Genomic DNA, 13963 nt, shown 5'->3' with positions numbered 1-13963 from the left:
TTGGGTCAGTCTTTCAGAGGAACACTGTCAGGGGCAGAATATCTGCAAGCTGAATTCCCCAAGCAGGGGGCTGCAGGAGGAGGCCTGTCCCTGTAATATGCCCAAAGCATGCGAACCAGCCTGTGGTCCATGCCCTGCTTCTCACTGAAGGGCCACAGAGAAGCAGCTGGGGCCTGGGCTACTGCCCTAGGAGACTTTTTTTTTTTTTTTTTTGTAGCATCAGGCTCTGAAGGGAGTTGGAATAAATTTTGTTGTGAAAGCACCTTTCTGGACTTAAGTCAGAGCTCAGTGGCTCCTTTGCCATGGAAAGGCAGGAGAAAAGGCAGAAATGGTTTAACTGTTTGTGTGTGTGGTTTGTTTCTGTTTTAAATGAAAAGACCAAATTTTTCTGTGGCTGGTGAACCAGATGGGGCCTTTGGCCCCGTGCTAACCATGGAATTTTATCCAGGTGGGGTACAGGGAAAGAATTTGGCCAAGTGGACTGAGTAACATACTTGAGTTTGCAATGAGAGACCCTGACATTTCTATTCTCAGAAATCCAGCCACCTTCCTATGCCCAGAATGCCCTCCTGCCTCCTAGGCCAGGCTCTGACACTGAGGCTCTGACTCTGCCCCCCAACACGGGGCAGAGCCTGCTGAGGGCTCTGGGGGTGGGGGGATTGGGAGGTTCCAGTGGGAGAGAACCACTTGATGTAGTTGTGTGGAATAAACAGTATTTTTTCTTTTATACTGGTCTGCTTGTTTCTTGTTCACCTCTCAGGGTGGGGATATAAGGAAACCAGTGTCAGAGGCCAGAGAGGTGGCAAGGAGCTGCCTTTGCTGTCAGAGAACTTTCAGTGTGGAAAATCCCATTGCAAGAGGGCAAGAGTGCCCTGGGCTTCTGTTTCAGATGGCCCTGCTTAGGGCCATGCTTCAGCCACACCCCTCCCCATGGGACACAGGGTCTGCAGGGCCAAGGGAGTGTGTCCTTTCCCCTTGTAGACCATCCTTCTAGTCCCCATGTCTCCAGAATCCCCACTCTCAGCACCCCTCTTCTCTGGGTCCACCCTCCTGAGGGCAGACTCTGCTGTTGGTGTGCACACTTCTAGGCCCAAGGGTTGGCCAAGTGGCAGCCGTTTGTCAGAGAGTCGGGTGGACAGAGCTTGAATATGCAGACTGGAGTGTCTACACATGTACACGAGGTGCCTTGCAGTATGAGATGGGTCTGGGAGTGGGAAGAAAAGGCAGGATGTAGGCTGGGGGCCAGGAAGGGGGTACATTCTAACAGAACTTCAAAGAGACCTAGAAGTCTCAATTCAAACCCCACCTTCCAAGTCATTATGAAGGTATACTCATCAAGGTGGGAGGCTAGAACATTAACAGCTCAATTTATATTTTTCAAAATTTAGGGATATGGTAAGTGAACCTTCATTTGTACTCTTACCCCAAGCCTACAAATGTTAGGGGCAGGCCTGCTACCAGGGCTTAGAGCTGGGAGAACAGCTGTAATAAGGGTCTCCCTCTTTGCTTGTCTACCTTATAGGAGTGGGTTTATGCCATGTCTCCCCACGCCCTCAACACACACACACACAACTACCTGGCATTGATGGTGTCTGGGCTAAACAAACTGGTGAGCACAACGCATCAACTTTGATTCTATCCAACCAGCTGAGGACAACACTGTGCTGGGTTCTAGACCATATTCCACCACCCTACCCTCATCCAGAGGGATGATAGATTTCTAACACTGATGCAAGGCTCAGTGATCAGAGGAGCTTTATAGTACTCTGAAATAATGGGACAAAATCAAATAATAGGCAGCACTTACCCTTGCACTGACCTCACAACCCTGAAATTAGCTGTTCACATTGGGCAGTGACTCCTCAGTACTTAGGTCAGGGGCACACAGTAGGTGCTTGAGAAATGCTTTTCAACTGACTGAATGCATTTCTTACCTTCTCCTTTAAGGAAATAATGACAGCTGAGCCCCTGACTTCAGGCTACTGAGAGAAAGCAGGTACAGGGAATTCAGCTTAGCTAGGCAGGATCTGTACTGTGAAATGTGGGTGTGAATGGAATCTGGGCAGCAGCTGGCCCCAACCAACTGATCCCAAGAGAGGCCAGCTCCCAGCAGCTCCCACCAGAAGAGTCAGTGGGAGCTGCTATCTCTGGCTCAGACCAGTTGAATGTGGTTCCTGGCAGTTGGCCCAGGAAGGCTTAAAAGGGAGAGGGGTGGGTACGTGGAGGGACTGCAGTTTCTATTCCCAGGCCTGGGAGGGCCATTGTACTGTGGACAGCTGTGAAGGGGAACTGACCTTTTACCGTCTGGAGAAGGTGTGGGCTGGTTTCTGGACTAGAGATGAGCAAGGAGGGGAACCCAAGGTTGCTTGGAACTGCATGGGTGTGAAAACTTTTCCTGATTTCCTTTCCTTTCAACTGTAGGGTCTCTCAGAGAAACAGGACTGGGCCTCACAAGCTCCCTGGGTGGGATACAGAAAGGTGTGAAGAGTTCAAAGTAGATGGTCAGTCCCTCCAAAAAAGTCTGCCTGGGTAGTGGTTTCTTCCTGTGTCTGGAGGAAGATGCCCAGTGATTGACTTGGGAATCCAGCAACATGGACTGACTTGAGTAATTGAGTGAGAAGGGAAGCCTGGGGCATGGGGGTGGACCCAGGGAGCTCCAGCCCTCAAGCCTCTGAGAGAACTGATTTGTCTTAAGAGGTAGGCAAGACAATTGCTGCAGTTGTTGTTAGCAGCCCTCAAGCCAGCCCCCAGCTCACGGTGAGCCCATACACAACTGAACAAAACACTAATCAGTCCTGTGCCATCCCCGTGGTTGGTTTTGGACCAGGCTATTGTGATCCATATGGTTATCACTGGCTGATTTTTGGTAGATCACCAGGTCTTCCTAGTCTTAGTCTGGCAGCTCCACTGAAACTTGTTCAGCATCATAGCAAGCCTCCACTAACAGACGAGTGGTGGCTGTGCATGAGGTGCACCCGCTGGGAATCAAACCCAGTTTTATCAATAATAGTTAACCTTTACTGATCACTATGTGCTAGGCATTCTTCTAAGCACTTCACATGCATTATCTCATTTAAGTCTCACAATAATTCTGTAAAGTAAGAACTGTTTATTATATCCATTTTACAGATAAGGAACAGAGGCACAGAGAAAATGACAAATCTACTCAGGATTGTTTTATGAGCAGCAGAACCAGGATTTGAACACAAGTGGGCTGTCTCTAAAGCCTGTGTGCTTAACCCTACCCCATTCAGGCTCTGAGATGTGGCCCTGTGGAATCTGGGATTGCTGTCTGTCCTGATCTTTTTGATCCAGTTTCCTCGTGTTTCCACTCACTAGGGCAGGCCCTGCTGTATCCCATCTCAATAGTGTCCAGTTTCAGGACCTAACCTAGGGAGGTGAACCCTTCATAATGAGCCTTACCTCACCCAATCGTCCAGAATACTGAATTTGGAGCTCAGTGCCACAGGTGCTCTGGTTAATCTGTTTTATTGACTATGCAAAGGCATTCAACTGTGTGGATCATAATAAATTATGGATAACATTGCGAAGAATGGAAATTTCAGAACACTTAATCGTGCTCATGAGGAACCTGTACTTAGACCAAGAGGCAGTTGTTTGAGCAGAACAAGGGGATACTTCAAGGTTTAAAGTCAGGAAAGGTGTGCATCAGGGTTGTATCTTTTCACCATACTTATTCAATCTGTATGCTGAGCAAATAATCCGAGAAACCGGACTATATGAAGAACAGGGCATCAGGATTGGAGGAAGACTCATTAACAACCCTCGATATGCAGATGACACAACCTCCTTGCTGAAAGTGAAGAGGACTTGAAACACTGATGAAGAGCAAAGACCACAGCCTTCAGTGGGGATTACACCTCAACGTAAAGAAAACAAAAATCTTCACAACTGCACCAATAAGCAACATCATGATAAACAGAGAAAAGATTGAAGTTGTAAAGGATTTCATTTTACTTAGATCCACAATCAATACTCATGGAAGCAGCAGTCAAGAAATCAAGCGACGCACTGCATTGGGTAAATATGCTGCAAGAGATCTCTTTAAAGCATTAAAAAGCAAAGATGTCACTTTAAGGACTAAGGTGTGTCTGACCCAAGCCATGGTGTTTTCAGTCACCTCATATGCATGTGAAAGCTGGACAGTGAATAAGGAAGACCGAAGAAGAATTGATGTGTTTGAATTATGGTGTTGTCAAAGAATATTGAATATAACATGGATTGCCAGAAGAACAAAAAAATCTGTCTTGGAAGGACAGCTAGAATGCTCATTTGAAACGAGGACGGTGAGACTTCCTCTCACATACTTTGGACATGTTATCAGGAGGGACCAGTCCCTAGAGTAGGATATCATGCTCAGTAGAGTAGAGGGTCAGTGAAAAAGGGGAAGACCTTCAATGAGATGGATTGGCACAGTGGCTTCAACAATGGACTCAACCATAACAACGATTGTGAGGATGGCACAGGACTGGGTAGTGTTTTGTCCTGTTGTACACAGGGTCGCCATGAGCTGGAACTGACTCGACAGCACCTAACAACAACAAAAAGAGGAGTCAAAGAAGGCCTGTGGTGCAACAGTTAAGTGCTTGGATGCTCACTGAAAGGTCGGTGGTTCGAGACTAGCAGTGGCCCCAAGGAGAAAAGACTTGGCAATCTACTTCCATAAAGATTACAGTGTAGGAAACCCTATGGGATAGTTCTACTCTGTCCTATAGGGTTGTTATGAGTCAAAATCGACTTGATTGCACACAATAGGAGTCGTGACTTTTATTAGGGGACGAATTTATGGAAAAGCACCAAATTTTGGTCTGTTGACAGGTATTGCTGGGTTTGCAGGGGCAACACCTGATGGTGCTGCTCCTGGAACCTCTGTTTCCTGTCCTAGCACTCCAGTTTCACTCCTAGTTACATCAGGAAAGGAAGGGGAAGGGTAAAGTCCATTTTCCCGTCACAATCTGTAAGGTCTTCTTCCCTCAGGTGGAACTGGGCTCAAGGACATTGTCATAGTTAACTAGTGTGGCTGGAAAACAAATACCACAAGTGGGTGGCTTTAAAGAACAGAAATTCATTTTCTCACAGTTCTGGAGGCTAAAAGTCTAAATCAGGGTCTAGGCCATGTCAGTTTCTTCCTTGTAGGTAGGACTATATCCACGGAAATAAAGGTTAGAATTCTAACACATAAGTTGAGGTGGGACATAATTCAGTCCATAACAGGCATAAATACGGTGGAAGCTCACCTGCATGGTGTTTGGGAGGGGCCAAGACTTAGGCGTCTCCTCTCATTTCACCTCAGTTTATTTTAGAATTAATAAATGGTAAGGAGGACATTTTGAAGTCTTCATTTCATAAAATTAGGCTCACACAATTTTCAAGAAGTACTTGTCTTTTTCTAAATATTCTCCAGAGGACAGGGCTCCATGATATTCCCGGATGTGGCACAGTTACCTCTTCCAAACATCTAATGTGACTACTCCTTGTTTCATTTTAAATTCATTCCCTTTGAGCTGTTCTTCTGTGGATGAGACAACCTGCTTTATCCAATATTCCTTCATGAGCACGATTCATTTTCTGAAAATTCAGTATTATCACCTTCACCAGTTTTAAAAAACTCATTCCTGAAACGAAGAAATAGATAAGAAGCCGATGTCTTTTAAGTTATAACCACTCACAGAGGCAGTTAGCATGAGGGTTAAGACACCCAGACTGTGGGGTCAGAAAGTCAGGCTTCACCATTCTTAAGCTGAATGACCCCAGACAAGCCAATTACTTTTTCTAAGCCTCAGTTCCCTTATCTATCAAACGGATCTAATAATGGCACCTTCCTTACAGGGGTAATGTGAGAATGAAATAATGTACTAAAGAACCTCGTTGGGGCCTGGCATTTCGGAAGGGCTCAGTAAATATGAGCCAGCCTATCATTATCATTAGCTATTATTTGCTTTGTATCTGTACAGTTTCCAGGACTGTGCCACAAGCAGGGAGGCACCACCGCAGGCAAAGGTGAGTTAAGATTATCAGGCAACCTGGACTGTGGTTCCTGGCTCAGCTGCTAATTTGTGTAATATTTGTTACTTATTAAGATTATATTTTTTTATAAATTATGATGTATAATGATAAAAAAATCACCCATGAACCTACCACTCAACTTAAGAAGGAAGCTATTATCTTCGTTGAAGCTACCTTGAGTTCCTCCCCAGCCATCCCCCAGCCTTTCCTTAGATGTGACTACCACTTAGAATTATGCTTATCATTTCATTCTTTTTTAAAGGAATATGTGCACATTTCCCTAAATGATACATTGTTTAGTTTTGCTGGGTTATGAGCTTTATAAAATTATATCACACTGTCTGAGGACTTCTGCATTTCCCCCCTTAATTCTAGGATTGATTTATTCATGTAGTTGAGGGTAGCTTTAGTTCATTCATTTTCACTGATGAAATTGAGTTCAATATTCAATTGAAATTCAATATTCTATTTCATTCCAATTTCTCCATTCTCATGTTGGTGGACATTTGTTTACTACTACAAATAGTGCTGCCATGAACATTCCATACAAGTCTTCTGGTATGAATGTGCAAGAGGTTTGATAGGGAAGTGGAGTGGAGTTGCTGAGTTAAGGATAATTTTCAAGAAATTTTCTAAAGAGGTTGTAACCTGCTTGATCTTAACCACTCTTGTCCTTTCTAAATGTTTCCTCATATTAAAAACATAAACAATATAAAAATTTCTATGAGGACTAAATGATATATACTGTTGTTGTTGTTAGTTGCTGTCCAGTTGGCTCCAACTCCTGGCAACCCCGTATGTGCAGAGTAGAACTGCACTCCATAGGGTTTTCAAGGCTGTGACTTTTTGGAAGTAGATCACCAGGCCTGTCTTCCTAGGTGCCTCTGGGTGGGTTTGAACCACCAACCTTTCAGCTAGTAGTTGAGACTTAATCATTTGAACCACCTGGCTGCTATACAATATGTATTAGAGTGATATTAAAACCATAACATCATACTAATATAATTTAGTGTTATTAAAATAGGATAACAATATAGATCCAGTCTTAACAGGGAAGTGGAAGTGGGCTAGTGGGAGAATGGAGCTAACATTTATTGAGTAATTACATATATGGCACCTCATTTAATCCTCACAACAATTTTAGGAGGAGATCCCTGGGTGGCGTAAAATAGTCTGCAATCGGCTGCTAATCTAAAAGTTTGCAGTTCTAATTTATCCTGTGGTGCTGTAGAAGAAAGGCCTGGCAATCTGCCTCTGTAAAGATTACAGAAAACTCTATGGAGCACTTCTACTCTGTAACAACTCACATGTGCTATGAGTTGGACTCAACTCCATGGTAATGGATTTTTTTTTTTCTTTATTATTTTCACTAGTGCATAGATTAAAATACTAACACTCAGAAAGGTAAAGTCCCTTACCCAAGATCATGCAACTAGTGGTGGAGCTGGTGTTCAAACAAGGCATGGTTCAGCCTAGTAAGTGTTTGGAAAATACGCTGGATATAATACTGGTTTACAAAGGATTTTGAGCCCTCAGATCTCCATATGAGACATCTCTTTTTTTGTCTTTGAGCCCCAGACCATTCTTTACCCCAGGTACATGTTTTTAGATAAAACTGACTCAAGGGAAGAACATGCCTCAGGGGAGAAAAAAACGGCTTGAGGAGATATTAAGTAAGTACCAGGAATGGACCAAGAGGTGGATTCCCTGGTTTATCAAAATAAAAAAACAAAACCAAACCAAACTCATCGAGTCAATTCCAACACATAGAGACCCTATAGGACAAAGTAAAACTGCCCCATAGAGTTTCTAAGGGGAGCCCAGTAGATTTGAACTGCTGACCTTTTGGTTAGCAGCCATAGTCCTTAACCCCTATGCCACCAGGGTTCCTTAAGTTAGATTTAAATCCAGGGTCCTCAAAAAGAGCAAGTACGGCATGGCTGAAAGTGAAGACATACTGTCAGTGACTTCATGTCAACCTTTTCTCTTTCTTTTTCCTGATTCCCTTAATCCTTTTTCTTTCCTTTTTTAATTCAAGAAGCATCTTTTTGAAAGTCTCATTGAATGCAGGAACTATACTAGGAGATATTTAGAATACAAACTTGAAAAAGACCTAGTCCCTACTCTTTAGTTCACAGAGAGAGGCAGACATACACAAAATTATAATTAAAGGCAGACTGTAAAAAATTCAGTAATACAACAATAACGAACCAATACTTTCACATATAGGCAGTGTGTTGTAGTGAAAAATGCCAGGCTTTGCAATAGTTTTGAAGTCATCTCTGCCAACTTCGCCTCGCACCCTTATTGGTAAAATGAAAGACATGACATTTACCTTTAGAATTATAAGGTTGTTTTCAGGATTACTGATAACGTAATAAAGTTACTGGCATATAGTTGACGCTCAATAAACAATAGCATTATTTGATTCTCAAAGAAGATGGGGCAGGTATGGTTATCCCTACTTTACAAATGAGAAAGCTACATCTCAGCAAGATTAAGCGATTTATCTGAAGTCACCAAACTAGCAAATGAAGATAACAGCCCAAACCCTGGTCTTTGGAACTTTTAAATCCCAAACCACCACCACCCACCGCCCCTTTTTTTAAAAATCACAATACTTTTACCTATCTCATGCTTTCCTGTTCTTCAAATCCATTAGGGGGAATGGCGGAAGATAAAATGACTATCTAGGGACGTGGGTCTTAAACTGGGTCTTGACCTCCGGAAAGATGAGTTTAAGGAGAATGAGAGCATTCCAGATAGGAGGATGAGCATGAGCAAAAGCGCCCAACTAGGACGGACACATTTGCGAAATCGTCAAGAGCCCGCCAGAGGTGGGAGCGGGTTCAGTAAGACTCCCTCAGTGTCTTAGAGTGGCGAGTAGGTACCTAGCGAATGCCAAGAACTCAGAGACCCACACGAAGGGAGGTTTAAACCGAGACACACCGACCACGCGCCCGGTCCATCCCAAGAACGTCCAGCCCCGCCTCCAGGGGCGGAAGCCGTGCCGTAGCTAGCCTATCAACACTCTGGAGGCCGACGAAATCTGTTCTTCATTGGTGAGCGACGGGGTCACGTCATGTTCGCCGGGCCGGCGAAAGAAGAGGGCGCCATGATTGGTTGGCGCTGGGGCGGTGGAGGGGCCTGGCGAGTGTGGGTTTCAAGCTGGTGCTGGACTTTCCCCTTCCATGTTTCGAGACAGTGGGGCGCTGCGCAGGGCGGGGAGTCGGCTTTAAGGAAACCTGGATTTGGTTCTAAGGGCTGTACGGTTTAGAAGGGGTGACCGGAAGTGGCATTGGGACTGACCGGAAGCGAGGCCTGGAGGGGAAAGGGAGAGCGGGTCCCGAGAGGGAGGGGGCTTCCAGCAGAAGGGGGCGGGGGAAAAGGTGCGAAAGCGGTGTGGGAGCCCCAGCCTGACTGCCAGTCGCTGCGGTTGGCCTGTCTGGAAACCAGTGAGCGACCACCGCGAGCTGAAAGAGGGGCAGCCCAAGGAGTGGGAGTGCGGGAGTCGAGGGCTGCCTCTGGGCAGTCTGGAATAGTTGAGCAAAAGGGGCCTCGCGCTCCAGAGAGCTGGGCGGGAGGGTTTTTCGGAAGCGGGGGCAGATAAGAGCGAGGAGCTAAGGGTACGGTATATTAGTTGTGCGAGTAGTGCCTCTTGGGCTTTGGGGTGGCTGGTGGGCACTGCTTGGGAGATCTTGGTTTGGAGTTTTCTACAGTCTTCCCTTGTTGGGTAGAATCACGCTCCTCGCCTTTGTACAAGCAACGGTGTCTCCTGGGGCAAGGAAGGAGCCAGGATGGCCTGGGCTCTGAAGCTGCCTCTCGCGGATGAAGTGATTGAATCCGGGCTGGTGCAGGACTTTGATGCTAGTCTGTCCGGGATCGGCCAGGAACTGGGTGCTGGTGCCTATAGCATGAGGTGAGTGAGATTTTTCCCAGGCCCTGTACCTACTGAATAACAAAGGCAGGATAGAGAATAAGGGGGGAAGAAAGAGAGAGAGAGAGATGTAGAGAGTTAATGAAGCTGTATGTGGTTGGAGAAAAAAAGACTTTTTTTTTGTTGCTTGGATAGTGAGTATTCTGGAAGAAATGAAACAGATTGTAGGAATGTCAAGACTGCTGGGTCAGTGGAAGAAGGAAGAATGACTCTTAATTACCAGCCAGATGCATGTTGAGAGGCTCCTGTGCCAATGTGGGAGACTCGAAGACTAATGATGTATGTTTAGGTGTTGATAGATTTGTCTGGACTTGTGCGAAGATGGGACCCCATTGAGCATGAGGGATGTCTTCGGAGTTGGGGCTTAATAATTAATATTGGTTGACTGTTGGAAGTAAATGTGAGACCTTGGTGAAGAAGTCCACACATCTGTATCTTAGTCCTGGTCTGCTTTAAAGCTTTTACTTAATTCTAGGATTTCTGAAAGGAGCCCTGGTGGTGCAGTGGTTAAGCACTCTACTACTAACCGAAAGGTTGGCGGTTGGAACCCACCAGCAGCCCCGCTGGAGAAGAGACCTGGTGATCTGCTCTGGTAAAGATTACAGCCTAGGAAATCCTATGGGGCAGTTCTACTATGTCACATTGGGTTGCTGTAAGTCAGAATTGCCTTGACACACAACAGGGTTTCTGACTCTTGAAACATAAGCTGTGCAATGAAAAGGTGGCAAAAAGAACGTTTAGATGTTTTTAGACCTTCATGTATCAAGCCATATGTTTATGATAAATAAAAATCTCCTTGAAACGCAGCATTACTTCCCATATAACTTACTTGCGTCCATTGACTACCTCATCCCCCGGCAGAGTATGTCTCATTTATATATGTGCAAGAATCATGTCTGGAAATGTTGAAACAACTGCATCTTAGGGTTAGATGGAATGTAATTGAAATAAGTGAATCAAAAATAGACCTTAGAACTTTACACTTTCATTGGATTTATGAGTTTATAGGGAAAGATGCCTTTTATGGGGAAAGTGGACAAATTTTGCATTCCACTAGATCTTTTGAGAGTTACATAACATCACTTTCCTTACTGAAATAAAATTATGAGTTTGAACTTACTACTTCAGCGTCTTCAAGAATCATTGCTTATAGTTAGAATAATTCAGAACAGTTTTAGTGATTTTTTTTTCTGGGAAATTTAGTTCTATCATGCAATGTTCAAATTCTTAAGAAATTTAACTTCAGTTTTGCCTGTCTTTGAGCTTTGCATGTCAGTATCTGACATAATATTTGACAGTTTATGCTGTTGTTCATGCAGAGGTTACCACAGGAAAAAGTTTGGTTTTGTCTAGGTTATCAATTCAGGATGGAAATAACTGTAAATGTACTTGTTATAGAAAATAGTTAATATTGTCAGCAAACATTTGTGCATCTGCTATGTAGTACTGCTATGCATCTACTCTGTAGTGCACTACTACTGTGTGCACTGCTATGCGACCTGGCATTGAAGAGCTCTTTCATATCTCGTACCCTCTGTGGTCCTCACAGGTATTCATAGAATGACTTGCACATTTACACATTTAGAATTTTTTTTCCAACATCAAATCCACGACAGTTTTTTTTTTTTTTTAAATAATATTGTGTTTTAGGTGAAAGTTTACGCAGCAAATTAGGTTCCCATTTATTGATTTTTATACAAATTGTTCAGTATCACTGGTTACAATTTTCAGCGTGTCAGCGTTCTCATTATTTCCATTCTTTTTGTTCTGTTTCTATTACTCTAGCTTCCCTTCCCCTCCTTGCCTTCTCATCTTTGCTTTTAGGTAAATGTTGACTGTTTGGTCTCATATAATGTTGACTGTTTGGTCTCATATAGTTGATTGTTTAAGGGAGCACATTACTCACAGGTGATATTGTATATTTTATAAGCCAATCTATTATTTGGCTGAAAGGTAACCTCCAGAAATAGCTTCAGTTCCAAGTTCAAAGGGTATCTTAGGGTGATAGTCTTCGTGGGTTCCTGTAGTCTCTATCAGTCCAGTAGGTCTGGCCTTTTTTAGGAATTTGAATTTTATTCTACATTTTTCTCCCATTCTATCCAGGACTTTCTTTTGTGTCCCTGGGACTTTCTGTTGTGTCCCTGGTCAGAATGATAGTGGTAGCCAGGCACCACCTAGTTCTTCTGGTTTCAGGTTAGAAGAAGCCGTGGTTCATGTGGACTATTAGTCCTGTGGACTAGTTTCTTCTTTGAGCCTTTGATTTCCTTTATTCTCTTTTGCTCCATACAAGTAGAGACCAATAGTTGTGTCTTAGATGGCCACTCTCAAGCTTTTAAGATCCCAGACACTGCACTACTCACCAAACTAGGATGTAGAACATTATCTTTATGAACTATGTTATGCCAGTTGACTAGGTTGTCCCCTGAGACTATGGTCCGAAGCTTTTTAACTCAGTAAACTAATCTGAGAGTTGTTTGGATATGTTTAGGAAGCATGCATAACTGTGCCCCTGTGTTCTTTGTTATATATATGGATATATATGCAGCACACACAAAGGTGTATATACATATGCCTACAGAGACGCCTGTACATGCACGTGCATTTACTTGCATATGCCTTCCTATACAAATATGCATATGTATCTACCTATGGAGCCACACATTTTTTGGTTGTTGTAAAATTGTATATGTTAAAGCATTTACTGAAGTTGTCCCTTTATCTAGTATCCTTCTTAGTGTCTTTCTTAACCTTGGTCAGGTTGTGCTGATTTCACTCATATTTGGTATTGCCTTTCCAATCACCAAAAATAACAAAGTGTCTACTATCTAGAAAGTGATTCTCCCTTCCCCACATTCCTAGCAACCATCAAAGAATGTTACTTTCTGTGTGTATGTACGTTCTTTTTATAATAGTAGGATCATACAATATTTATCCTTTTGTGATTGACTTATTTAACTCAGCATGATGTGCTCCAGATGCATCCATGTTTTAAAATGTTTCACAGACTCCTCATTCTGTATGATTGGGTAGTATTCATTGTATGTATGTACCACAGTTTTTTTATCCATTCATCCATAGATGGACACTTAGGTTGTTTCCATCTTTTTGCTATTGTGAATAATGCTGCAATGAACATAGATGTGCATATGTCTGTTTGTGTCACTACTCTTCTATCTCTTGGATATATACCTAGGATTGGAATTGCTGGATCATAAGGTATTTCTATTTCTAGCTTTCTGAGGAAGCGCCATACCATTTTCCATAGTGGTGGTACCATTTTCCAGTCCCACCAGCAATGTATAAGAGTTCTGATCTCCCCATAACCTTGCCAGCATTTGTTGTTTTCTGTTTGATCATTGCCATTTTTGCAGATGTGAGAAAGTATCTCATTGTAATTTTGATTCGCATCTCTGATGGCTAATAAGGAGCCCTGGTGGTGCAGTGGTTAAGCACTCACCTGCTAACCAGAAGGTCGGCAGTTCAAACCCACCAGCCGCTCTGTGGGAGAACGGTGTGGCAGTCTGCTTCCACAGAGATTTACAGCCTTGGAAACCTTACAGGGCAGTTCTACTGTGTTGCTACAGGGTTCCTATGAGTTGGAATCAACTCTGCTGCAGTAGGTTTGGCTTGGTTAATGGCTAATGAGCATGAGCTTCTTTTTTTTCCATGTATTTTCATGTATTTGTTGGCTGCCTGAATGTCCTCTTTGGTGAAGTGCCTGTTCATGTCCTTTGCCCATTTTTTGATTGGATTGTGTGTCTTTTTGTTGTTGAGTTGTTGAAGTTTTATATATATTTTAGAGATTAGACCCCTCCATGACAGTTTTTTAAAAACATTACTTTGTTTTCATGAGAACACAAATGTATCAAAATTTTAAGTATTTTTTTCTTCACTTTTTTTTAAATTGTACTTTAGATGAAGGTTTACAGAACAAACTAGTTTCTCGTTAAACAGTACGTATATTGTTTTATAACATTGATTAACTACCCCATGACACGT

The 13963-nt window shown here is 43.3% G+C and overlaps 1 protein-coding gene across 3 annotated transcripts in view; it reads left to right on the top strand.

The window, feature by feature from the left end:
• The first annotated feature begins 9104 nt into the window (after nt 1–9104).
• Nucleotides 9105–13963, top strand: part of TFCP2 (transcription factor CP2) — a 65343-nt gene continuing 60484 nt past the window's right edge. The window contains exon 1 of one of the 3 annotated variants that reach the window (XM_004388333.2): nt 9105–9946. In XM_004388333.2, the coding sequence (XP_004388390.1) occupies nt 9825–9946 (122 nt within the window). In that variant the 5' untranslated portion in view covers nt 9105–9824. The remainder of the gene's footprint in view (nt 9947–13963) is intronic. The other 2 variants (XR_002825881.1, XR_002825882.1) reach the window with 2 other exon arrangements.

The sequence above is a fragment of the Trichechus manatus genome, unplaced genomic scaffold, assembly GCF_000243295.1.
Source record: "Trichechus manatus latirostris isolate Lorelei unplaced genomic scaffold, TriManLat1.0 scaffold00209, whole genome shotgun sequence".
NCBI lineage: Eukaryota > Metazoa > Chordata > Mammalia > Sirenia > Trichechidae > Trichechus > Trichechus manatus.
This window is presented reverse-complemented; position numbering and strand designations above follow the sequence as displayed.